The following is a 25,857-nucleotide window of genomic DNA, read 5'->3' on the forward strand; positions in this document are numbered from 1 at the left end:
TGTGCTGGCCCCTGCGAGCAGGGCTAAAGGAGGGTGCCCGAGGGGACTGGGATGCTCCAGGGGTGGTGGATGCGCCCCAGGGGAAAACCGAGAGAAAAAGGTTCAAAACAACGCGGGGCCAGCACCTGCTTTCTGCTCCATCCAAACCCATGCTTTTTTTTGGTGAATCAGCAGGAAATAGGCAGTTCTCAGATTTGCTGTGGCTAAGGGCTCCGTGTTCTCGGCACAGCCCGGGTTCTACATTTCTCTTAATACAACGATACTGAAATGGAGATGTCCCAGCAAGGGCCCGCCGGGGGCTGTGCAGGATCCAGGTGTATCTGTGCAGACCCCACCGTCAGCAGTGCAGCCGTTGGACCTGCTGATGAGATGTGGCTCAGGCACCTGGGCAACTTGGCTCGACCTGATGAGCCAGTGGGGCTCAGCTCTCTTGGGGGAAACTGGCGGAAAACTGTCCTCCTGCAGGAATGTGTCAGTTGCCATCGTCAGCCTGGGCTTGTCCCCACTGGGCACTGAAGCTCCTGCAACACTGATGGCACTGGCATTTGCAGTGGAGCTGTGGCACTGCGTGATGAAGGGGATAGTAGGGTCAGACAGTGCCACTGCCTTACCCTGGTTGCCAATTCTGCGAAAATGCCCTTTCCCAGCTGGGTGGGCATCTCCTGCACTTGGATTTGTCCTGGGCAATCACAGACTGTCCCTTGCCTTTTGTTTTGGGAGAGGTGTGGGACCTCAGCGTGGACTGTTCCGAGATTGTCTCAGTTTCCTGGTTCTCACAGGTACTCCAGATGAGGAATTCGGGAGGCAAGAGGGAGGAGGTAGCAGTGTAGATAAGGTAAAACAGAGGAAGCTGGCTTTAGCCAATTTCCCTGATGTGCAAAGAAAAAACAAGACAACCAGTGATCCTTAAATGCAACAAAGTAAGAAATTCCACTCATTTTGGGAGCCTGCCAGACTATTAATAGTGAGAGATAGGGAAGTAGTGCTGGGCTCTGTGATTTTCACTCTGGGACCCTCATGCACTGTGGAGGGAATGGTGCTCTACCCAAACTTCGTTGCTTAGGTAAGGGCCCCCAGGATTTTCCTACCTTAAAAAAAACTATTAACCATAAAAATTCTGAATGTCCCTGTCACAAAGATACTCGTATTTTTAGCTCCAGGTTTGTCCAGGCTGTGTTTAGTGTTTAGCAGCCTGATTAATGCTGTGATAATTAAGTAGGGTGTAGAACAATTTGTTTGCAGCATTAAGCGCAGTCACAGCACTGTTAGATCCAAGATAATTTACTACGGGGGAGATTGTGCACCGTCAGACAGAGCAAGCTGCAGACATGCCCTCTCCTTCCATGTCCTGAGATGGTGCTCAGCCTGTGACGCACAGCTGCCGTCCCACTCAGTTCTCAGATCTTCATTAGCAGCAATGGGCTCCAAATACCTTCATGTACTTATTATTACCTGGCTTTAGTGGTAATGAAACAGTGGCAGAATATTGCAAATATCTGAAGGGTGTCTAATGAAGGAGAGGACTTGAAAGGAAAGCGCTCCCATCCCTTCTCTGGGGGATTTAAAAGCATTGGGCTTCTTCACTGGGGTGAGGATGGGCTTGGTGGCTGGAATGGGCAATTTTTGGCTTCTTCAAGGGCCACACAGTTTGCACCATGGGACAAAGCTACCCGCATCCCTAAATTAAATTAAATTAGCCAAGGGCACCACACTGAGCAGCCGTTTGTGGCACGTGGTCTGTGCTTTGGTCTTGGAGCTGCACAAGGTGAGTGCCCGAGGAGAGATCCTGTGTGTCCCCCTGGCCCTTTGCAGTGAGCCAGGGATGCAAGCAAGCCCAAGCCTACCGGAGGACCACTGCCCCTGGGAGCAGGGCTCCGTGGGAGCGGGGCTGCTGGGAGCCCGGCCGTGCCCGTGCCGGCAGCCCTGCCTGCCTGCGGTGTTTATTTCATGTCTCGCAGCGTTAAATCATAGCAGACATGCAATTCGGGGAGCGTGAGGCTCCGTAATGGGCGGCCTCGGGCGCGTGATGGGGCCGGGGCCACCAGGCAGCTGTGCTGCCAGGGCTCCTTGCTGATGCTTTATTGTTTTTGACGCTCCAAACGCGCTCTGAAAGGCGAGCACTGGCAGCCTGGAGGAGAGCTGCTTCCCTCTCCTGCCCTCTCTGCACCGGCAAGCACCACAATGGAGGCCTCCCTCCCTGTTCCCACTGTGGTCCCCAGCCTGGCTACAACACCCCATCCTGTGCAGAGCCCAGCCATGCTCCTGCCACGGCTCCACAGCCCCCAGCACATTCCATGGCATGGGGTGGGAGCTGCCGAAGGACTATAGTGCATAATGCTGAGCACCCAGGGCTTGGGATGAGGTCAGGTTGGGGTGAAGAGGGAATACAGAGCATCTCTTGTGCCATCACATGTTGGGGATGTTGTGCTCGTGCCCCTGTACTCCTCCCAGCCTCCGAGATTGCTGCTCTGGGCTAAATACCTGCTTGCCCAGCCAGGGAACCTGCTTGCAGCGTGGCTGCTCCAGGAGAGAGGCCTGAGTGCCCATCCATCCCAGTGCAGAGATGCTGCCATGCCTGGCTGCAGCAGAGCCTGGACAGGACGCAGGGCTGAGCTGTGGGAAGCCCCAGGCACTGAGCACTTCGATTCCCAGAAAAGCAATTACCATGCAGCAGATTACAGGGCTAATAAAATCCCATTATGCTATTTCGGAAAGTAAATCTGATCTGGGCGCTGCCGATTGATATCAGCCGTCCCACAAAATGTCCCGCAAGAGCCCCCTGCGTGCGTGCGTAACACGAGCCTACAGTAGATCACGCTAATTAGATATCCAATAACAGGAGGGCTGATAGGAACTACATTAAAATCTCTTTAAAATGAAGATGTGAAACCCAAGGGAGAAAATTCAGAGTTAATGATGCTGCAGCAGAGGCTCCATTGGAGCAGTCCACACCCCCTTGGCCTCATCCTGCTGGCTGCAGACGCAGGAGGCTGGAGGAGAGGGGGCAGAGCAGGGCACAGTCCCCAGCACCATGGTGGCGCTGCCCGTGATTTTCATTACCCAGATTCAATAAGGGGAGAGCGCTATGAGCTGCTGGCGCTCCCTGGGAGGTGACTTGCCAGCCACTAACGGAGACGAGAAATCAAATTAGCCCCAGCTCTGCTCTCGCTCTCTCCCTGACACTGCTGTTGGCAGCCAACGGGGAGTTCATCAGGGCCCCGCACTAATTCTTATCTCGTTTAAGTGACTCCATGCCGGCATCTGATGCAATTTGCTCTACGCCACTGCCGCAGGCTTTGGTCCCTGGCCGCCTCTTCCCCAGGATTTCCAGCAGCTGGCAGCTTTGCGGGGGTATAGGCACCTGCAGCACACACAAGCACCGTGTAGACATACAGGAATACAGAAGATTAGAGAGGCTTAGGGTCGAGGGGAAGCCCCCCTGCCAGGCAGAGGGACACTGCCGAGCCCAAGGCTATGATGCTGTGACATGGAGGGATGAATGCGCAGCCTGAGCGGGGCACCCATGCATGGGTGGACACCGAGGGCCTTTTGACTCTCAGTAATACCTGACCAGGCTTTGCTTCTAGTCTTATTTGCCCCAAGGCGTTAAATATTTTGGGAAACTGAAACCAGTAGGAAGAACTTTGTTTGCTGAAATTTACAGCAAATGCAAATTTCTGCGGTGAATACGGACTCCAGTGTAGGTGCAGGTCGGAGGGGTTGGGGGAAAGCTGCTGCCCCAGGCAGGGTTGCCAAGGGCTGGCTGCACATGCTGCCCCCACCTGCGACTGTCAGAGCCACTGTCAGTGGGACAGACCCACCTGCCGCAGGGTGTGAAGGGGAGCCCGGTACATCCAGAGCTCCCCTCTCCCGTGCTGGTGGAAACCCACCCTGTGTCAGTGGCATATCCCTGGGCAGGCTCCCCTCCCCTGCCTCTCAGAGGGTGTTCTCCGTCTTTCCAACTGCTGAGGATCTCCTGCCTCAGCCCTGGCACCTGCAGCGCCCTCTCCCCTCATCGTGCCCCCCGCTGCACACGATGCTCGTACCCCAAAACCCGCTTTGCCGCAAGCAGGCACCTGGGCAGAGGACAGGGAAGCTCTTTTGAAGCTGGGCGGGGGTGGGGGGATAGCTGGGTGGGCCCCACTCACATCCTCCCAGATGAAACTTGATGCAGCGGGAGAGGCTGATCGCGAGATTAACTGGGCGTTCTCAAAAACCCGACGGCGGGGGGAACGCCATACGAGTGCCGCCTGCCTCCCTGCTCCGCTCAGTCCTCCGCCGAGCAGACGGCGGCTGGAGCCAGCGGATCCATGGTGCCCATGGCTCTCGGGGCGCTCCTGGCCCTGCTGCCGCTGGCCTCGGCGCTACAGAGCCCAGGTAAGGTGAGGGACCCGTGGGCAGGGCTGGGGAGCTGAGGCGGAGCAGGGTGCTCCTGGCACGGAGCAGCACCTTCCCAGAGCCTGAGCCGTGCTGAGTGCCAGGCAAAGGCTGCTCTTTAGGGAAACCTTCGTGCTGTTGGGAAGTGACATACCTGGGAGAGGCTGGAGCATGGGAGAGCTCCGGTGCAGAGCCTGGAGGCGCATCCTGCCTGGGTAATGCTGGAGCAAGGCAACGTAGCCTTAGAACCCAGCTCAACTCTGTGGCGTCTTGAGCTGTGCTGAAAACCAGCCCTGAGGACAGAGAGAGACATGGGGGTCTCCTGCTTGCACTCCACTGCCTGAGAGATGCTGCCTGAGCCTGATGAAGGGCTTTCTCCAATATAATGTTTAGTCCCTCATAACCTAGAGCTGGGTTTTGGGCACGATGCTGTGCCTATAGTTTGTAATTGCAGCTCTGCACAGTGCAAAATTGACAGCCAACGTATTTCCTTATTATTTTCATATTATTTTCTCATCTAACGTTCCTGGGAAATAGCACAAAAATCCTTGAGCTGTTTTGCACCAGCCCAGCTGAAAGTGGTCAGCAGGCTATTGACTCAAATCTCTGGATAGGTCATGTAGCTCCTGTCACCCAACTCCCAAGCCTTCTCCCAGTGTTAGCACATCTAAGGTGGCAGAAAAGGAGCAGGAACAGTGATACGCTCACCCTGGCAGTGCTGGGCAGGAGGCAGGAAGGGCTGTGCAGACAGATCCCTGTGTGTTAGGGCTGTGCCAGGATTGTGCCGAGTTGCACCAGGTGAGTTGCCGGCACAACCCTGGCACAGATTTGGGCTGGGCAGACCAGCATGGTGTCTGGAGCAGAGGCAAAGAGCATCTGAGGTGAACCCAGCCCGGTCCTCCCTCTGCAAAGCCATTTCCCTGCTGCCAAAACATCCTGATGCAGATATGGGTGGTGTGGATGTGAGGAGAAGGTGGTGCAAGGACTGCAAGCGCGAATCAGCTGCCACCAGCTGCAGCAGGAAAGGTCACTTGGCCCAAGCTGTGGCGATGGCAGCAGCTGTATTTCCTCCTCTCACCCTAATTGCTGCCTCTCCCCTCATCCCACTGCCTCTGTTGGTTCATGCCTGCCTGGGCGAGCATCATGCATCTGGCTGGCTCCCCAGTACTACCACACATCAGCAATGTCAGAGGGGCTGAGGCTGTTGCTTTTTCTTTTTCTTCTTTTTTTTTTTTTTTTTTTTTAGCTTAAAATACAGATTAAAATTCCCTTTCAGTAGCTTTTCCCAAGTTCCCATAGATCTATTCAAATTAGTCTCTTCCATTATGCTGGAATTGGACTCTGGGGCTGGGTGTGCTACAGAGCACAGCCACAAGTGTAGCACTGCTGCCCTGGCTCAGCCGTGGCGTTCTAGGTGCCTGGCAGTGAGGACATGGTGCTGAAAGCAATTTGCTCTCATTTGATGCTGCTGGCACCAGTGAAGGGACTGTTTTCACAGGAAGCAAACACCAAGATAACTAATAAATTAATTTAGCATCCTGCTTCATCTCTAACCTTCACCGTCTCCACCTGCTGAGCAAAGAAATGCCCCTGGAGGGGCATTTGGTATGAAACTCTCCCAGGGGCAGGATGTCCCTCGTGGTTCCCTGCTGCTGCTGTCCTGGCACTTGTCCAGAGAGGTGAGAGCTGGCAGCTGTGCCCTCTGAGGCTGGGGAAGGTCACAGCGCTAATGACCTGCACGGCACAGGATATCAGTAACATATTAGGTGATGGTTCTGGTGTCCAGGTTTGTTTCCCATCAGGATGCTCCTATTTAAGTTGGATGGGAAACCCCAAATGGTAAGTGAGGGCAGGCAGCTGGCAGCATCCCTCAGCCCATGGCACACCCCAGGGTGATGGCAGCACTGCCCCAGTGTGCGCAGCCTCCCTCGCTCGCTCCCTTTCTCCCTCTGCTGGGCAGGTACCCAGCACGGGGGCCGGATGCCGGAGCCCTCCGAGCCCGCCCTGCGCCGCCTGTCCCACTCCCTCCTGGCCCACTACCAGAAGGGCACCCGGCCCGTGCGGGACTGGCGAACGACCACAAACGTGGCCATCGACCTCATGGTCTATGCCATCCTCAGCGTGGTGAGTCCTCTGCTCCCATTCTGCATGTGGCCGCAGGGAGGGGAATGGTACCTGGCATGCAGCATCCTCCCAGCATGCTCTGCCCATCTTCTGGAGTGTCAGTGCCCCCGTTCTGACACCGTTCTCATCTTCACAGGATGAGAAGAACCAGGTGCTGACCACCTACATCTGGTACAGGCAGGTGAGTAGCCACGAAACCTCGCCCCTTCCTTGCTGGCCCTTCTTGGGGTCAAGCACCCCCAAACCCCGATGTTTTCCTGTGAGAGGAGTGTGCAGTCCTGCAGGAGAGCAGTGGGGGGAAACACATCCTGGGGACTGGTGAGACCTCTGTAGCACAAGACCCTCAAGGCTCAGCTTTCATGCTCCGTTTTGCACTGTTGAATGTTGTGCAAAAGTTGAAGGATAAGTCTTCCCTCCCTCCTATGGGTGGGAAGCTTGCTTGGTGCTAGCCTGGGTCTGTGTGCTGGCAGAGTGGAAGGACCTCACCCACAAAGGCCCCTCTCCATTGTCCCCAGCACTGGACAGATGAGTTCCTCAAGTGGGACCCAGCTCGCTTCGACAACCTGACGCAGATCTCCCTCCCTGTAGAGAGCATCTGGGTGCCCGACATCCTCATCAACGAGTTGTGAGTGCAGCCAAAGTCTCGAGGGAGATGGGCTGGGACTGGAACTCCTCACCCACCATGGGCACGTACTGTCCCATGCTTTGTATTCCTGGCACAGAGCTGGCAGCCTCCCCACACCGGGGAGCTGCAGATGGGGATTGGCTCTGCAGTTGGGCCATTTCCAGTGCTGGCTAACCACAACCGTTGGTAATTACCCTCACTGTGCTGGGGGTGAGATGCAGATATCAGGAGAAAGGCTTTGTGAAGACAGTACAATGCCAGGGCAGCTGCAGAGCTGCTGGCCCTTTCCATGGAGCTATCTGGTGTTCTTCCCACTCCGTGGGGATTTAAGGTGCTCCCAGTGCCTCCTGGGGGCTCTGGGACTTCTCGGGCTGGGAGAAAGCAGCAGTCCGGGCCGTGCAGAGGTGATGTGAGGCAGAAATGCCTGCAAGGATATTACCAAAAAAGCAGAACAGGAGGCAAATCCCTGTCTCTTGGGCAGTTCTCCCCTGAAATGCTATATGGGAGAAGGAACCCCTGCCCAGAGTGCTCTCCAGCTCACAGCTCTGTCCCTCATGTCCCTCAGTGTGGATGTTGGAAAGTCCCCACACGTCCCCTACGTTTACGTCAGCCATCACGGGGAGGTGCAGAACCTCAAACCCATCCAGGTGATGACTGCCTGCAGCCTGGACATCTACAACTTCCCCTTCGACGTCCAGAACTGCTCTCTCACCTTCACCAGCTGGCTGCACCACAGTGAGTGCCGGGTTGCCCACGGCTAGGGGGCTCGGGGGAGCGGGCAGGACCTCTGCTGGGCCGGGGCTCCGTGCAGAAGGCAGCTCGTCCCTCTAGATGGCCCCAGCGGATCGGGGAAGCGTGCAGGGAGGGCAGGCACGCAGCCCGGCGTGGAGGTGCCGGCAGCTGCCGGCGCTTTGGGCGGGGTACCCCTAGTTCTCACCTCTCCTCCGCCCCCCCAGTTCGTGATATCAACCTCTCGCTGTGGCGTCAGCCGGAGCTCGTCAAGTTCGACCGAAGTGTCTTCATGAACCAGGGCGAGTGGGAGCTGCTCTATGTCCTCACCCACTTCCAGGAGTTCAGTGTCAAGAGCAGTGACAGCTACGCTGAGATGAAGTTCTATGTAAGAGCCTTTGGCCACCGTGTTTCTCGGGGATGTGGCACAAGGGAAGGGACTTGCCCCCTCCCTGTCCCTGCTCTGTGCTGCAGCTCCTGCCTGCAGGTGGGAGGCTCCTGCTAGTGAGCCCTTCCTCTGGCTCACCTTAGTGCCCCCCGCCATCCTCACCTACCTTGGCAAAAAGCCACACCAGCTGAAGGCCTCACTTCAACCCTTCACATCCTTTTCTGTCTCTGTCCTGCAGGTAGTCATCCGGAGACGCCCCCTCTTCTACACCGTCAGCCTGCTGCTCCCCAGCATCTTCCTGATGGTTATGGACATTGTGGGCTTCTACCTACCTCCCCACAGTGGTGAGAGGGTCTCTTTCAAGATCACTCTCCTGCTGGGCTACTCGGTTTTCCTCATTATTGTATCCGACACATTGCCAGCTACTGCCGTCGGCACCCCGTTGATAGGTACGGTGGTTCTCCCACCCAACTGCCACGGCAGTCATGGGCAGAGACCACAGGGCCCTGAGAGCTGAGCAGGGAAGATTTCCTCCGTGCATGAGCCTTTGCAGGTCACTCACCTCACTGATGCCTCTGCAGGCATCTACTTTGTGGTGTGCATGGCACTGCTCGTCATCAGCCTGACAGAGACCATCCTGATTGTGCGCCTGGTGCACAAGCAAGACCTGCAACCCCACGTCCCTGAGTGGGTGAAACACCTGCTGCTGGAAAGAGCCACCATCCTGCTCTGTATCCGGGACAGGAAGAAATTCAGCCAAAGCAGGATGCAAAACTTGGACACCTCCAGGCAGGTGGAGAACAATGACAGCACAGGTAAGGGTTGCACAGAGAGGGCCTGTGGGAACTGAAGGAGTCTAGGTGCTCTGTAGCCATCTACACCTACATAGCCATTCTTTGTATGGTGAACTGGGTGCCTAGCTCACCCTCACAACCCAGTTCCCTGTCTAAATAGGTTTTCCACATTTGCTTCTCTTGATCCTTCAGCCAAGCCGACTCCCTATGTCTGTGAGGGCCCCCGGGAGTGCGGGGCAGTGGGGAGCACAAGGTCTGCACTGGCCTTTGCTGGCCAGACGGAGGGCTCGGCAGCACTGCAGGAGATCCTGCGTGAGACCACGGCTATCCGCCAGCTCCTGGAAAAACGGGAGGAATTCCGCGACGTCGCCCGTGAGTGGCTGCAAGTTGGCTATGTGTTGGATGTCCTGCTGTTCCGGGTGTACTTGGCAGCCGTCCTGGCTTACAGCATCACCCTGGGCACCCTCTGGTCGGTGTGGAGGGATGCCTGAGCAGTGCCCGGTGTTCAGGGCGGGAGATGGGGGACCTCACTCTGGCGGGTTCTCCCTGGTTCTGGGACTCCCCAGTGTCTGCCGACCCAGGCGGGCGCATCCCTCACGTCCCTCAGCTGCGCAGCGGGACGGCGGAGCTGAGCAGGAGCCCCCAGGACCCCATGACCCTGCCCAAACCTCTCTCCATGCTTCCCCTGCCAACTCCGGGAGCGCCTCCTGCCCGGCCCTGCCACGGCCGCGGCTTCAGCACCGCGGACAGCGGCGCCGCCGCCCGGCCCAGCCGCCTCCCGACCCGGGGTCCCCCGGCATCGGGTGGGTCCCCCCTGCATGGCGGGATCCCCACCGCCCCAGGGGTCCCGCTGTCCTCGGCTCCCCTACCCCTCACCCCGGCTGCTGCCTTTATATCCTGCCCGGGCCCCCGGGTACGCTTGCCCAGCAGATCCCCACCAAGCTTGTGCTCAGCAGTTTTAGCAAAGCGGGAGAGACCCCCGTGTCCGGCCGCAAAGCGGGATGGCAACGGGACTGACTCCGTGAGCACGCGGTACTGGGGCAGGACTGCCACCACAGCTGCAGCAGGTCCTCTGCTGCAGACGCCATAAGGGCCCATCCTGTGTTCTAGGAGCATCTCTGCATATGCAGGTGATGGGGGTGGGTTGACACCACCTGGCTCTCATACATCTGCCCTCAAACCCACCAGCCCCAGAGCAAGACTCCCACTCACCATCTCAGAGCCATCACCTGCAGGAAAACTTACCTCTGAGTGACGGGGGCTGAGGACGGGTGCGGCGGGCTCCTGCCAGTGCCGGCCCGCACTAATGCGCTGATGGTCTGTAAGTGGCTGCCTATTGATGAGGTGTCCAGTTAAAGAGTTCGTGAGGCACTAAATCAGCCCATTGATCCTGCCGAGATCGATGGTGCTACAGACCTGATCAGTGCAGCGGGCAATTAACACCCTCTGGAATGAGCTGCCTTCGTGTAACATCAAACGCTCCAACAGACAAATCCAATGGGGCCATTGACCCGGGTGTGCGATGCCACCCAGCCCATGTGTTTGACGAGGGTACTGGGCAGCAAGACTCCTGAGCCAGCCTTGCCATCTCTCTCCTGCCCACTGTGACCCTGATGTCCCCCAGGGCTGCACTGCAAGATGCTCATCTGTGCTGCCGTATCCCATTGAATGTTTTGGTCCTTGTCCTCCCTGTGCTAGGAAGCCATCATGCACCCAACCTAACCCCCTCAAGAAGCTCAGCAGTCCTTTTCCCTGGAAGGATAGGCTGCCTATCTTGGAGGAAACATTGATTCTCCCCTTACCCTCTCGCTACTTTGGGAAGTGCTGCATGTGGGAAAAAAGTTCCAGGCATCTGAGAGAAGCCTGGATTTTCCTCTTTAAAAAAAAAAAAAAATCAATAAATCTGAATCTAATCTCCTAATAAAGGTTTAATGAGGACATAATGTTGATGGAACAGAACATTGTTGCAGCATAATCGCTCCCAGCTGCTGTGCGAGCGTGCACACAAAGGCCCGGTCCTACCGCGATTTCCCCGTTATTGTAACAACGCCTTTGTGCCAGGCTGAACGCCGGCTCTGCCTCCCTTCGCGTGGGGTGCTGCAGCCCGCAGGTTGCTCACAGCAGGACCACCTCTGCTTGCCCAAACCTGGACCAAAGTCTCCCCCCACTTGCCCAAAGCCTTCGTGGGAGGCTGTGCTGGGGGGAACTGGGGGAGGCAGGAGCACCACCAGGACCTTGGAATGGACACGCAGCCCCTCAAACCTGCTGGGGAACGCTGGGGCAGGGGATGAGCCTGGCCTTGGCACTGCACATGCCATCCATCCCTGGGAAAAACTAAGTGATGCTCTGCCCTTGGTGACTCCAGCTGTGCAGTAAGAAATGTCTCACGGCATCGCGGGACCTCGGCCGGCGGTGGGCAGCATCGGGCACAGGCAGGGCCGGGTGGTGCTGGCAGCGCTTTGCCACAGCACAAAAGGAGAGCAGGCGCTGCCGTTAATGTAGTCAGTAAATAAATAAAGGAGGGCTTAAGCTTAGTGTACAGCAATCAGTCGGGAACTACAGGATAATTAACGCAGCGGGGGGCCGGACGGGCTCTGCAGGCAGGTTTAAATGAACGAGTTCACTTTCATTGAGGCAAACTTGCTCTGCTCCCTGGTGAGCCACATGGGCAGGCAGCAGCACAGGCAGTGCTGTGGATGCTCCCTGCCCACGGGGACACTGACATTCCAGGGAGACCCCCCGCCCACTGGGGTTGGTTTAGGGATAGGACCTCCTCAATTTCCCCCTCAGAGCAGGCACCCCCAAACTCACCACTGTGGGTACCCCCACGGCTCACCCCAAGCTGGTGGGATGCATCCTTCCTCCACCTCCGCCTATTCCTCCTCCTCCTCCTCCTCTTGATGGGCACAGGAATGGGAGACAGCAGGCTGAGACAACAGAATTAACTTTATTGGTTGTTCTTTTGTTTTCTAACTGCAGATTCAAGGTATACAACTGAACATTGCTATTTTCCTTATGAGACTTATAAATAAAAATACAAAAAATGTTCACTACAAAAAAATCTACTGTTAGTAGGATGTAAAAAATATTCTCTTTGCTATAGAAGGCACGAACTTCACTTAGTGACACATGGAGAGAAAAAAACCTGCAGCAGTATATTCTTCGTTTTTTTATTTTTTTTTTTTCCTCTGTCAGAAACACTGAAGTCTTACAAAGAAATGCATCTGAATCTACACAGGACGAAGGCAGATGCGGAGAGCTGCAACTAGGAGACACCACAACTGGTTTTTTTTTTTTTTTTTTTCTTTTTCTTTATTTTTCAGGAAACTTTTAGCTAACGGCATCTGTGGCTAGAGGACAGAAAGAGGACTCGCAAGCAGAACCGCAGGGGAGCGAACGGTGAGACAGGAAAAGTCGTACAAAAAATAGGAGCCAATAGATACTCTGAGAAAACCAAAGGGGGACTTGGGCACCTTCTGCGCCCGGGCTCAGAGAGGTGCTGAGGTAGACGGAACGAGGACAGCGACGGACCCGAACCACGAGCGGCAACACAGAGCAACGGGACGGGCAGGCGGGCGCTCACGACACTGACAACAAGCCAGGGGAGAGGGAGCCCGGGACCACGGGGCCCCGTGCGGCGCTTGGTCCTCACTGCTATGATACACATATATATACTTACATATATATATATGGAGGGGTGGCGGGGGCTGCGCCACAGCCAACAGTGCAGGGACGTGCGCCCGGGATACAGCAGCATCGCTCCAATGCTGACCCCAGCACTGTTGCAGTGGGGGCTGTGTCTCTGAGGGACAGGGACGGTGGGATGGAAGGGGAGGTTAAAGCAAAAAAAAAGAAAAAAAAAAAAAGCCACATGAGCTCGGCCACATGCTCCATGGCACCATGGCACCCGTGTCTGGCAGCGCCAGGACACCACGGGGACCTGCCGTGCACACGCCAGAAATTGCAGCAACTTTCTGTGTGAAAGAACTGTTTTCTTTTTTTAAATATTTTTTCTGTTTTTTTTCTTAGGCACAACAATGAAACGAGCCGTTCTCCACAGTCACATCCCGGATTGTACAGCAGCGGTGTCCACCCGGCGCAGAGCAGCAGCGGTCCCACGCACAGAGGCACACGCACGTGCAAAGCCGGACTGGGGCGCGAGGAAGGATGCTGCTCCCACAGCCGTATCCCTGCTTGGCACCAGGAGAGGTGGGAAGGGCGCCCCAAACCCAGAGGGGCCATCAGTGTCCCTCCAAACTGTATCCAGACACTGTCCCACCCCCCTCCCCCCCCAGCTCCTTTCCCCCCCTTTTCACCCAAACGCAGCAAAACGACAAAAAAAGAACCGTGGGATGGAACCACCAAGCCCACGGCTGCGCAGGAGAAACACAACAAAAACGAACACAAGAGGTAGCTTCAGAACCAACACCCCCAGCCCCATGGGGCCAGGCAAAAAATACCAGTTTTGGTAAGGATAATGCACAACAGGAGGCTGGCAAGGACACCAGTGCCCCACCACCTCTCCACCACCAATGCTGGGCACGTGGCTGGTGCACCCCAGCCATGCCACCCCCTGTCCCTCCCAAATCAATAAAAGCTCATGAGGTCACAAAAAAATGAGGTAATTTCAAGTAAAATGTGCTAAATGCGGAAATATTCCAAAAGAAAGTTCAAAAAAACCCAAACAAAAAGCAAAAAAAGCGGCGAACAAAGCCGCCTGCCACGGGGCACCCCTTACTTGTGGGCTCCTGCGGCTGAGGGCTGGGCAAAAAACCCCACACTTGACACCTTCCAGGTGCCCCAAATCAGCAGAAGAAAAGAGGACCCCTGCAATCGGAGTGATGCCACGTGCTAACAGCTCCAACACTGGCACTGACTGCATATCACTAAACCAACTGCATCTCCCCATGGTGGGGCTGCACCCTTGCCCTGGGAAGGCAGGGAAGGAGGGAGAAATGCATAGAGAGGTCTTTGGTCATGGGGAGAGCAGCAGCCTCCTGTGCCCCTGAGCCCACCTGGACACCAGGCAACACCTCAAGGCAGCCTGGCTCACAGCTGGCTCCCTGTCCCAAACACCCTCCTCTGGCCAGGATCCCCCCAGGACGCTCGTGCCAAAGCACATGTGGCTCACAGGGCACTGTGCTCTCCTGCCTGCGATGCTGCAGCCTGGGAGCATGAGAACCTGCCAGAATGGGGCCCAAGCCCCACACGGGAGCTCAGCTCCTCTGCAGGGCATCCACGGCAGGGTCTATGCAGCGACAGGACTCCAGGAATTAAAGCCTTCCCAGACCACTAGCTGTACACACACTTTCAGGGAAGCGCCTCTTTCCTACATGGTCTTCCCAGCAGCACCAGTGGCCAATGCCAAGGGTGATGGAGGGCCTGGCTGGGGGTTGCAGAGGGTGAAATCTGCCCTGCAGCAAGGGTGAAAGGGCAGCAGGCGCACGAGCAGCTGGGACAGCAGTGTGGATGGGGCTTGAGAAGGGGCTGGTGCATCCCTCGGTCCGGCATGAGCTGCAGGATCCTTCCGGCGAGAAGAAACGAATGAGAACTGAAAACAAACAAGGCCATGGATGCTGCGGGTTTGGTGGGATTTTTTTGCCCAGTCATCTGCCCTGTTGCCCCTCTGCCTCCTCCCTTAGACGTAGCAGAGGTAGAGATAGGTCTTCTCTATCCGCCAGTCAGTGGGGATCTCCTCTGGTTTGTGGCCCTTCATGTGCTTCTGCATGGCAGAGAGGCTGGGGCAGTACTCCAGGCAGATGGTGCACTGGTAAGGGGAAGCGCCATTGTGGGTCCGAAGGTGTTTGATCATGGCCGAGTAGTCCCGGGAGCGCTGGTGGCACAGCTTACACTCGAAGGGCTTCTCACCTGTGGGATACAGGGGTGTCAGTGGGGGCTCGGGGCCTCCAGGGGCTAATCAACTGCCCGGCATCGACACTGCCGCAATGGGCACAGCCGATAACCACGTGATGAGCAGCAGAACCGATGCGACTATCGATCCCCTATTTACTGTATTTACATGCCGGCACGTGCGGGGTTTGTTATCCCTGGCTGCCTCCCTGGTCCACACGCCAGCCTTTCTGCCGGGGGACCGGTCTGTCATTGCCAGCCCCACCGCAGACACCCCAGCATGTACCTGTGTGGACTCGGTAGTGGGTCTCCAGCTGGTGCTTGAGGCTGAACTTCTTGCCACAGCCGTTGCACTCGTAGGGCTTCTCTCCGGTGTGGATGCGCTTGTGGCCCTTCAGTGTGCTCTCGTCCCGGAAGCAGCTGCCGCAGAACTCGCACTCGTAGGGGTGGTCGCCTGCAAGCACATGCCGGGGTCAGGGCTGCCGTGACTGCTGTGCCACACCAAAACCAGCTCCCCAGCCTTTTTACCCCGGGCAGCCATCCTGGAGACAGAGCGTCCCACTCTCCCCAGTGCAGTGTGCTGGTCCCTTCATGCACAGACCTTCATGTACAGAGGGGATGCTCGGGTCCGTGGCACAGTAGAGGGACTGGAATGTGCTGCAACCCTCCCACCACCAATTTCCAGGTTTTTTACCTAGCAGCACCAGCACAGACCCAGCCCTGGGCATCTCCCACACTCTAGACCAGGCGGCTGATAAATGTACTCTGGTTTGGCACCAAAGGCAGAATGATTTGAAGGAAAGGTGAGGGCTCCAGCTACTTATTTATTACAGCCGCGAAGGCAAGGACAATAAAGATAGATTGATCGTCCGAGACTTTGTTCATGAATATTTAAATATTACTGATTTGTCTTGTCACTGTAATTACAATTTCTCTGTGCCGCATATCCTACAAGCACAGTTTATGGTAAAGAATGGCGAACTGTATTTCACTTGTCCTGCTGCAGATGTGCGGAGCTGCCAAGCGTGTAATGTTCCCCGCATTTCATACATTTTCTTCAGCTGTGAAGGCTTAAGTCATCCACAATGACCTACGTTTTTTCATTATCCCCGTGTCAAACTGCACTCGTGCCTGGGCATAAATTGTCCTTCTCGTTATATACTCACATGCCTGTGCTTTCGCTTCCTCTTTAAAATGATACTTTACTCTCTCCCCATTTGCCGCAGCCCAGTTCTGCGGCCCCCCGCCCCTCCCGCAGCTGCTGCCTGGGCACCTGGGGGGAGGAGGATGCTCGGGATGCAGCTCGGAGCCCCCCTGCGAAGGCAATGCAGGCGGTGCCTGTGGGCTGCTGTTGATTTTCCCCTCCCTGTGCCCAGTTCCAAACTGCCACTTTGGCTTTTGATCCTGCAGTCAAAGACAGCAATTTTTCAGGCAGAGGCAGCCAGCATTTCTACCCGCCCACTTTTTCAGGGGAGCCTGAGCCCATGGAGCACCCTGGCCCTGGGACAAGAGGGAGCATCCTGCAGCTGTGCCGGACGGCACCACATGGCACGATTAAATGCTCCTAAAGCGCCGATGATCCCAGTGTTTTTTCACAGCCGGGAGCTACGAAAGCGGCAGAGGTTGGGGTGGGACACGCACAGCCCGACCCGCAGCCCAGGTCACCGGATTACTGGCTATAAATAGCTCCAGCACTCAGCATTAACATGCTTATCATCGACACAGGATTCCCGTTTCCCACATCGGGACCCCTCGCCCACGTGCGGGTCTGGCAGACAGAACGACCCTCCATGACACCACCCGCACAGCCCTCAGCAGCCACCTTTACGTCCCTTTTGGAGATTGTGTGCACGCCCCCTGCCTGACAAGAGAAAGAAGGGGCATCCCTCCTCAGGACACATTTTGTTCCTTGTCAGCAGCAGCAGTGGTGTCAAGGAGGGCGCATGAGCCTCACTTGTGTGGGCAAAGGATGGGTGAGGAATGCTTCACCCAGGCATCTGTGAAGATCCACAGCACTGGCTGTGATCCCGCTCGCTCCTGCTCGCTCATCCCCCAAGAATCAGCTCTTTCAGGGGTGTTTTGTGACTGGCCCCGAATGACGGTGCCGATGATGTGGCCAGGAGCACGGAGCTGCCCAGGGATGCCGTCGGAGGAGCTGAGGACACGGCGCGGGCGCTTTGAGGACACGGCGTAAGGCGGCCAAGCCGTGCTCTCCCGCTCAGCAATCCTGCAGCCAAGCCCTGCCCCAGTGGGGCCACGGCAGCACCGGCTACACGTAGCGCAGGTCGCCCTAATCCCATTAGGGCCGAGCACCAGCTGATTATGTGCATCTACCGCCGTAAGCTGATGAGGCGGATATGATCGCACACCCCCTAAGAAGGTCACGTGCCACCTCAGACCAGATCAACTTATTACACGCAGCTTTTTTTTTTTTTCTGTTTTGTTTTTCAAATCCAAGCCGCTTCAGTCACCTCCATGCTTTTTTAACACAAATCACCTTTCTTCCCCCTATTTCTTTTTTACCCGTGGGGAAGGAGCATGTCCTGGCTGCCCCAGCCCCGAGTCCCCGTGGTGGGGCCGCCGTACCTGTGTGGGAGCGCAGGTGCCTCTTGAGTGCGGTGTGGCTGGGGAAGGTGCGGTTGCACTCGCTGCAGATGTAGCTGCGCACCCCGGCGTGCACCTCCATGTGCTGCTGCAGGGCGCTCTGCGTCTGGAACCGCTTGCCGCACAGCAGGCAGAAAACGGCCATGTCTGTACCTGTGGGAGAGGGAGAGACCCTGCTCAAGCACTGCCTGGCACCCCAGGCCCCTGTCCCACCACCCCACTGCGTGGGGGTCCCCACTCCCACACGGCAGCAGGGCTGCTCGGGCAGCAGAAGGGACCCCAAGAGCTGCAGGGCTTTGGGCGTCATTGGGAGTCCCAACAGCAGGACCCTGGCCGCCCTGACCCTGCTGACGCTGGCCCTCTGAGGGAAACAGCTGAAGAGGAGAAGTTGCTCTTATTGCACCAGAGGCAGCTGGGAGCCCTGGCGATGCCGAGGGATGCCCAAACACAAGGCAGCTGTTGGGTGATCACTGCATCCCCACACACCTCTGAGAGCTGCTGAGCTCAGACCTTGTGATGCCCAGGGGAAAGGGGACCCCATGAAGCGCCCCATGAAGCTGCCCTGGGGAGCAGGAGGTAGGATGTGAGAGGGGGACGTGCCCACCCCTTGTGCTGTGTATGGCCCCGAGCCCTAGGGCAGATCCAAGCTCCATACCATCACTCTTGGGTACAAACCTGGCTGCAGCAACACAACAGGGACAAAACCCCAACCCAGGCGTTTGTACCCCGTCCATAAACATCTCAGACCTCTAGCCATTAAACAGTTTGTTTTCGCTTATGCATAGCTGATTGTTCAGAACTGTGAGTCACTGCAAATTGTATTACACAGGGAGATTAAGCAAATAAATGCTCGCTTTTTGGAGACATTAAAATGTGAGGACTATGGAAATAAAATTAGCCAGAAAATTGTATTAGCAATTCATTAGCAGCACAAGATGTTCAAGGTAACCAACAAATCCATGCAGCCTTTAGGAACAGCAGGGGCAGAGGGCTGCTTGCCATGCTGCCAAAACCAACCCCACGGAGACCACCAGCACCACAGCACCACAGGGCAGGGACATGATGGGCAGCAGCGTCATGGTCCTGCCTGGCATGCAGGCAGGGGACAGGGAAGGATGCTCCTGGGCAGACCCACGCCTCCAGCTCGGGAACCATGGGCAACGGGCATCCCGGAGAGCATCTCGGTCCACCCCGTCACCTGCTGTGGCACTGTGCCATCACCCACCCAGGTGTGTGGGGGCACACCACTGTCAGCTCTGTCCTGGTGGGGATGCAGAGGCTGCCTGGGGGGATGCTCAGTCTCAGCCTTGCACTGGGCTACCCAAAAATGCTCTGAAATCTGAAAAAGGCCACAGAGAAATGCGAATAAAAGCAGCAAGAGAGGCGGCCCCGCATGGGAGCTGCCTTTCTCCCCCTGCAGGGATTTATCCTGGGGGGTTGTGGGCTCATGTGCCCCCCACGCAGCTGCGGACAAAACGCTCCCAAGACAAAAAAAAAAAAAAAAAAAAAGGCAAAAAAAAAAAAAAAAAAAAAAAAAAAAAAAGCAAAAAGCAAGCAGCCCCGAACGGGCAGTGCGAAGCAAATCCCAAGAGGTATGTGGCCCCGCGGCCCTCGGCGGCCCCGGCGGTGACAGCAGGACGGGTCAAAGGTCCCCGGGGCTGAGCCCCCAGCGCCGCGGCCAGCTGCGGAGCGGAGGCCCTGGCCGGCGGGACGCCGGCCCCGATAAATCTGCCGCCAGCAGCCCCCGCTGGGGCCGGGGACAATGGGCTCCCGTGGGGGCGGAGGGCAGGACAATGCCGCCGGGCCGGCGCGCGGGGCCGTAACAAATCCTCCCTGGCACCGTAGGGCCCTCATTTGTGAAACTAATTGGCCCCCGCTTGAAAAAAAAAAAAAAAAAAAAAAAAAAAAAAAAAGGGCTGACTCCAGCAGCCACAGGGATGGGGACGAGCTGCCTCGTGCACGCATGGGGGACGGGGCTGTTTGCTGGAGCTGGGCATCCCCCAGGTGCTGCTTCCTGAGACCTGCAAAAGGCCGTTTTTAATTTCTCCCTTTTTTTTCTTCTTCTTCGAGTAATGTATCAGTAAATAACACCCCAGACTGGGAGGTCAGTGTGTGCTGGCATGGCCTGGGAAGACACACGTTTCCAGCCGTGCTCTGAGAGCAGAGCATCTGCGTGACACAAAGGCTGACACCGGCTGGGCAGAGGTGGAGGATGTGGGAGGTGGCCCTGCATCCCAGCACTGAGCCCAGCAGTGGGACACGAGCACGGAGCTCAGGCAGCGCTTGTTCCCAGCCCTGAGGCTCCCAGGTGACACTCTCCAGCAGCCAAGGGGCGCGGCAGGCACCACGCCGGGGTCTGCTGGGCACCGTCCCATTGCCGGCCTTCAAGCTGCTTGTTTATTTTTTTTTTTTTTAGGCTACGTGTCAGCTACATCCCGCCTTTGGAGAAAGGATGGGAAGTGGGAAAAAATAGCAAAACTCCTGAGAGGGTGCCACACTGGGTGCCACAGGACTCAGCCCTGTGTCCTGTCGTGAGTGCATCCCTGGGTTCCAGCCACAGAAGCCTCGAGCCAGCCCTCAGCCATTGGAAGAAAAATCACCCCAGATAAAGAAATGCTGCCACCCCAAATCAGTGAGAGACGGATTTATTCATTTCCCTGACATTTTAATGGTTTCTCCCCTTTTTGCAGGAAGATGATTACAAATTAAGCAGCATTTAAACGCTTTTTACTGTCAACAATTAAAAGGGGTGAAGGCGGGCGAGCAATTCATTCCCCGGGAAACGCGCTGGCTCTCGGCGGGCGCCGACGGCCCTTCCCTCTACTGTACACAGCACAATGGCCCCGAGCACGCCATTAATTTTGCAGGACGTTCAAAAGCAAATTAAAATATAAAAAGCCCCTGGGCACAAAGATAGATACCGAGGGAGGGGGCGGCGTAGGTCAAGCTCGCAGAATTGAAGTCTTAGCAACTGGGAAGGTTTAAGCAGAGCCCCGCACGCTGCGTTCAGCTGCCACCTTTGCCCACCATCCCCAGTTTCTGTGTCCCTGCCAGATCCAGTGCTGTGCCAACAGCTGAAAGCCACTAGTGGGGCAGCTGTTGGCGCTGCCACAGGGTTCCGAGGTGGAAGCTGGAGTGATTTGGGTTAGACGCTCTTTTGCTAAGCGTGTTGGCCACACCTTGCAGGATCTTTTTAAATACAAGGTGGTCCCAAAACTGATTTTCAGTGGGGGGATGCTTGATGGAGGGAGGGAAAACCCTATGGCTGCAAGCCCGGAGATGCACATCCCTGTTCTCCAGCAGCTTGGTCCCAAAGCAGCGCAATCGCCAGAGACGTGATGACGAGCAAGATGCGACGTGTGACAGCGCGCCCCGTCCGAGTCACAGCGAGGGATGCTGCAGCACCGCCCCCACCCGCTGCCTCTGCCAGAGCAGGAATTAAACTAAAATCCGGCGTGGCGACGGGTGAGGGAGGCAGGGTGGGGTGGGTCTCCCTCGGCACTGGGCCCTGGTGGAGTTTATGGATGCGGGAGGTGCACTGCAGGAGAAAGGCGACACGTCCCCTTTAAAAGGAAATATAATTTACAGTGTGCAGCCAGGCGGGCCATAGTTTCAATCTCGTTTACTATAGAGAAAACTCTGCTAGCTGTTCTCTATCCCACAAATCCGATTTAATCAGACAAGCCAGCCAGCGTGGCTTGAAGTAAAAACGGATAATTAGTAAACAGAGAGCTACTTCAGTGCTTCATTGGCATTCGAGCCGGGCTAGTGTGTCGCATTTAAAATGCAGTCTGATGAAGTTTACAAAATCAAACCATTTGTTACTCCTATTGAAGAGGCTTCAGGCCACTTGCAATTAAATTGGAATTAGTGCTTAGAATGAGATACAGCAAATTCATACTAAAAAGGGATCTGACTTTCAGACATTTGACTTCAAGTTTTTCCCCCCATGCTAGAGCACGCGTGCGTGTGCTGGCCTGCCGGCCCCCCAGAGCCCTGGCAGCACTGCCAAGCCCAGACCTGTGTGGCTGGGGAACGGGGTGACTCGGGGATGCTGTGGCAGCAGGGGAGGGGGCACCAAGGGAGTGGTGCCACTATGCTGGTGAAGCCATCCCCACTGAGCCCCAGCATGGTGGCAGCACGGGGCTGGCAGTCCCCAGGCTCGCCGCACCAACATCGAGATGTGCAAACCAAACTGTCCCTCCCTGAGCCCTCTTCATAACACTGCCATCTTTCCCTGCCTGTCCTCAGACCCACCTTATCAGACTTGAAAAATGAACAGATCCATCCACTGTTGAAATAATCAGGAACGTGGAATGAAAGGCTGGGGAGGGGCACACTGGGGAGGCTCCAGCAATATCAGGGGCAGGAGCACGCTCACATCAAAGGATGCTGACAGAGCCTGTTGCTGCTTCATGCACCCTAAAACCCCCAAACCCTAGGCTCAAGTCCTGATAATTCAGGGTCTTCCACAAGGCTCCCTCCTTCACTCCTCATGTTTAACACCATGTCTCACATGGTTCATGTGCCAGAGGTGACCTGACACTGCTGCTGTCCTTACAACAAAGGTGAATGGCTCCAAAGCACCCTGGCCATGCAAAGCAGGGGCCCAAAGGCTGTTGGCACTCCTGAGATGAGATTTCAGGGACATTTGATGATTTTTGTCAGCATGTCAAAGGCTCTCTACCAGCCTCTACCTCCCAGCCAACACTGCTGGCTGCTGCTGCAGGGGAAGCTGCAGGCCCTAGCTGCAGGAACAGCAGCACTGGGGAGGAAGGTGCCATTGGCAGTGGTGGCCAGAGAGTGGCAGAGAACCCTCCTTTTCAGCCCTGCCTACAGAAAGGTTGGGAGAGGCAACAGTGCTAGCAAGGGGCACATTGCCTGGAGCATCCCTGTCACAGCTCCAGCACCCAAGCTCAGACACAGCTGGCCTGAAGGACAGCCTGAAGGTGCCCAGCTCAGCTTGCCACAAGGGACCCTGGAACACTGTGCACATCCTGCTGGCATCGACCTGAAAAGCGGGCACCAGCGCAGGCCTGGGTAGCACCAGCACCAAGGCTGCATTTTGCCCCAGGATGGTGGTGGATGCATGTGCAGAGTAAGAAAATCAACCCAGTTTCAGAGTCTGTTTTCAGGATTATTATGAAACCCGAAAAGGTGGTTTTGGTGGCAGCACCGAAGTGCACCCACAGCCCTCCCTGAATGCTGCTGTTGGGACACAACACCTGCAGATGCCTGCCTGCATGTAGAGGTGCTGTGCAGAGCCGTGTCGCGTGGTGCCACCCGCTCCAGTGCTATTGAGAGGTGATGGCATTCATCACTGTGCTGAGCCAAACAGCACCTACAACCTTCATGGTTCAGTGGAGAAGGGGGAAAACCCCCATAAGATAAACACAGGAAATGTGTGCATTTTGTGCCAGAGTCACCAAATCATCCCACTTTCAAAGGCTGCCTCTGGACTCCACAGCTTGGCTTCTGTGCTAATTAACATCTTTATGGAAGGCAACTTCTCCCAAGGGGGCATTTGTTTGATTATTATTATTTACTTAGAGATAGCACAGCTTTCTTCCCAACTTTAACCAACTATGGAAAATTAATTCTTAAAAAGCAGCCGACGTCGCCTGCTCTCCTGCCCCTGCTGGTTTTCCTCCTGGGCTGGATGTGGACACTCTGGCTGCAACAGGAGGGCAGGGCAAGCTTCTGGCACTGCCTGCTGCCTCCATGCCAGCTCACCCTTTTACAAACGCTGAGGAAAACTCTGGCGTTTCAGAGCAGTTGCACAACATTGACCTTGCAAGCACAGGGTCAAACAAACCCCCCAAAATAAATGCCTCATTTTTTGCTCCTGCAGTGATGCACAGGGCTGCTTCCCACCCAGCCACACTCCTGCTCTCCCTACCGCCCAGGGCAGGATGCACATGGAGGATGTATGGGATGCTGGTGCCCGCAGCAGCCTGGGTAATGCGTGTCAGGCCCTGAGCTGCAGCTCTGGCATGGGCAGCTCATGCCTGCTGGGGCTGATTTATTCCAGGGGCCATCTGGACCTGGGGGACAATGTGGTCCCGTATCCTCGTGAACTGGCTCATTAGTCACACCCTTGTAGCTTGACCTCTCTGTCTTCCTTTGAGTACGGTGGGACAAGAGCATCCCCTTCTCGCCTCCCTTTTGGTGGCCCGTTGCTCCCCCATGCCCAGTTGGTGGCACCTTGTGCCCTCCCCAGCACCCTCCATCTCCATCACTGTCACCATTGCCATCATCACCACCTTCCCTCACCGTGTTCCCTCCGATTGCTCAGGCAAAGTGATTATGAGGGCACGTGCGGGGAGGGAAGGAGCCAGGCGACGATTAGCGGCGGTAGCTTTATGGCAACAGGCACACAACTCATTCATTTCATGTTTTGCAGAATATAAAAGCGCCGAAACATCTTAATTTTAAATTCTTATCATTGAATTTACTGCTTTTCTCTCGCAATGATTTGTGTTGCTTTTTAATTTTTACAGTCTCTACAGAAGCCAGATGCTACTGCCTAGGGCCAAAATAATAAAAACCCGCTGCAGTCGCGAGTTACAGAACAAAAAGGAAACGCGCGGCTGACAGAAGTTAATATCTCAATTTAACAGTGCTGCTCCGCTAATGATCCTTTGATATGTGTTTATTTAGAAAGGTCTGATCTTGACCTTGAAAGCAAACTAAACCGCAAAGTCTTTATGAGAGGAGAGAAAGACTTTATTTATAGACTGGCTTTGCGTCAATCACGGCGGCAGCTGGACCGCGCTGGGTGAAGCTCCGCGGCTGCCTGTGGGCCCAAACGGGCGTTCAGTGGGAAATGTGCTTTTGGGAGGGCGTGGGATCAGCTGCCATGGGCACTGCAACGTGTCCCCCATCTCCAGGGCAAGATGCTGAGTGCACCATGGAGACGCAATGCAAGGGATATGGGCAGCTCCAGGCCTGTCAGGGATGCTCCTGGGGGACAGCACTGGTCCAGACACACCCCTGTTCCCAGAACAAGCCACCCTGGGGTGTTGTATGCCTAACCCCTTCTTCCAGCACTGGAAAGTGCTGCTTCTGCTCCTCAGTCTACTACCTGAATGTGGTCCCCAGGCTTTAGAAGGAAGGGATGTGTTCAACATCACCCCAGACCACACTGACAGAGCCTGAGCAGCGTTTCCTCCTCTTCCCGAAGAAACTGAGTGCTATGCAAACCTGGCAGAGGGAATTTTTAAGGGCCAATCCTTTTTATTGCATTTCCACCTCCTGGCTGGGGGAGGTGGGAGGCTCCTGAGCTTTTAATGCTTCTAGCCTGGGATTGCACTGTGGATGCTTCACACCTATGGTGCGCTGTACTCTCCAGCCCAATTTCCATTTTTTCAGGCCAAACAGTTGTTTGAAGCCGTTTGCAGTCCCTAAAGCCTTCTGGCCGAAGCTGGAGGCACATCCTCCCTGCAAAGTGGTAACCCCAAAGCCTTTTTATTGTACTGAATATCTATCAAAATATATCAATACATATTAAACCCATTCAGGCAGACTCATGATCATCCTTGGCAAAAACCATCACTCAGTTGTTCCAGCCCTAAAGGTACTGATGGAAAACTGCCCCCTTTCCTGGCAAAACACATCACCTGGCCAAATGCAGTAAGCTGGTAGCTGAACATCTATGTGCAGCACCTCCCTTTTGTGCTGCTTTTCCCTAAGCTCACACGATTCTGGAGAATGCCAGAGTCATCCTTGCTATTCCCAAGAAGCTGTGAATTGGGACATCTCTGCCCTTCCTGACAACCAGTTTCTCTGGGGCAACAACCAGCAAATCATGGTGGCACTTCTGACCACTGCATCAGATGGGAAGCTGTCACACATACTCGTCATCACTGCACCAGCTTCCCAGATTTCCTCTTCCCCATTGGAAATTGGACTGAAATCAGCTGAAAAAACAATCTGACTTTCTGCTGAAAACCCAGAGTATCTCCCCCACTGCTTCTGAACTGTTGTTTAACTGATGTGCTAGAAACAGCTCCAACTCCCAAAAAAAAGAGCTTTGGTGAGGAGACTGAGAGGTCTTTCCATGGGAGACCACTATCACCATCACCACTGCCATCATCCCACCTGGCAGAGAGCACCACCTGCCCACTGCCAATCCATTCCACTTGTGCATCTCTCCTGTTCAAGGTGGCACCATTCTGGCATCCTCTAGTCCCACGGAGCTGTCACGAAGCCCCGCTTCACACCCCAACCAACAAAATGACCTTTTTGGTGCTGAGGCGGCTGCCTGGCAGAGCCTGGCCAGTGGAGCGACCGGCTGCCGTGAGGCACAAAGCCGGGACTCGCAGCATCTGCTTATTATTCCTGCACCCCCATCATTAAAAAAAGAG

At 55.7% G+C, this 25,857-nt stretch overlaps 2 protein-coding genes and 1 long non-coding RNA gene across 5 annotated transcripts in view; 2 read left to right on the forward strand and 1 right to left on the reverse strand.

Moving 5' to 3' along the window:
* The first annotated feature begins 4,310 nt into the window (after nt 1–4,310).
* LOC128817948 (5-hydroxytryptamine receptor 3A-like) lies at nt 4,311–10,949 on the forward strand. The gene is made up of 9 exons (XM_053996863.1): nt 4,311–4,377; nt 6,338–6,501; nt 6,638–6,682; nt 7,017–7,126; nt 7,692–7,861; nt 8,083–8,243; nt 8,482–8,692; nt 8,825–9,058; nt 9,230–10,949. The coding sequence occupies exons 1-9, from the start codon at nt 4,311–4,313 to the stop codon at nt 9,526–9,528; spliced, it is 1,461 nt and encodes a 486-aa protein (XP_053852838.1). The 3' UTR covers nt 9,529–10,949.
* Nucleotides 10,950–11,323: 374 nt separating this feature from the next.
* LOC128817956 (uncharacterized) lies at nt 11,324–13,157 on the forward strand. Its single transcript, XR_008440347.1, has 3 exons — nt 11,324–11,409; nt 12,361–12,436; nt 13,067–13,157. It is a non-coding gene; the product is annotated as an uncharacterized LOC128817956 (long non-coding RNA).
* Nucleotides 13,158–13,336: 179 nt separating this feature from the next.
* Nucleotides 13,337–25,857, reverse strand: part of ZBTB16 (zinc finger and BTB domain containing 16) — a 53,107-nt gene continuing 40,586 nt past the window's right edge. For all 3 annotated transcript variants that reach the window (XM_053996853.1, XM_053996852.1, XM_053996851.1), the window contains exons 5-7: nt 17,474–17,644; nt 15,174–15,341; nt 13,337–14,905 (exon numbers count right to left, since the gene is read on the reverse strand). In XM_053996853.1, coding sequence (XP_053852828.1) covers nt 14,676–14,905; nt 15,174–15,341; nt 17,474–17,644 — 569 coding nt within the window. In that variant the 3' untranslated portion in view covers nt 13,337–14,675. The remainder of the gene's footprint in view (nt 14,906–15,173; nt 15,342–17,473; nt 17,645–25,857) is intronic.

Source organism: Vidua macroura, chromosome 22, assembly GCF_024509145.1.
Source record: "Vidua macroura isolate BioBank_ID:100142 chromosome 22, ASM2450914v1, whole genome shotgun sequence".
Lineage (NCBI taxonomy): Eukaryota > Metazoa > Chordata > Aves > Passeriformes > Viduidae > Vidua > Vidua macroura.

Excerpts from the sequence above, each read along its gene's own strand:
- LOC128817948 (XM_053996863.1), top strand. The coding sequence starts at position 4,311 with ATGGTGCCCATGGCTCTCGGGGCGCTCCTGGCCCTGCTGCCGCTGGCC. Across the intron at positions 8,693-8,824 it reads CGTCGGCACCCCGTTGATAG|GCATCTACTTTGTGGTGTGC; the intron begins GTACGGTGGTTC and ends ATGCCTCTGCAG. Across the intron at positions 9,059-9,229 it reads GGAGAACAATGACAGCACAG|CCAAGCCGACTCCCTATGTC; the intron begins GTAAGGGTTGCA and ends TTGATCCTTCAG.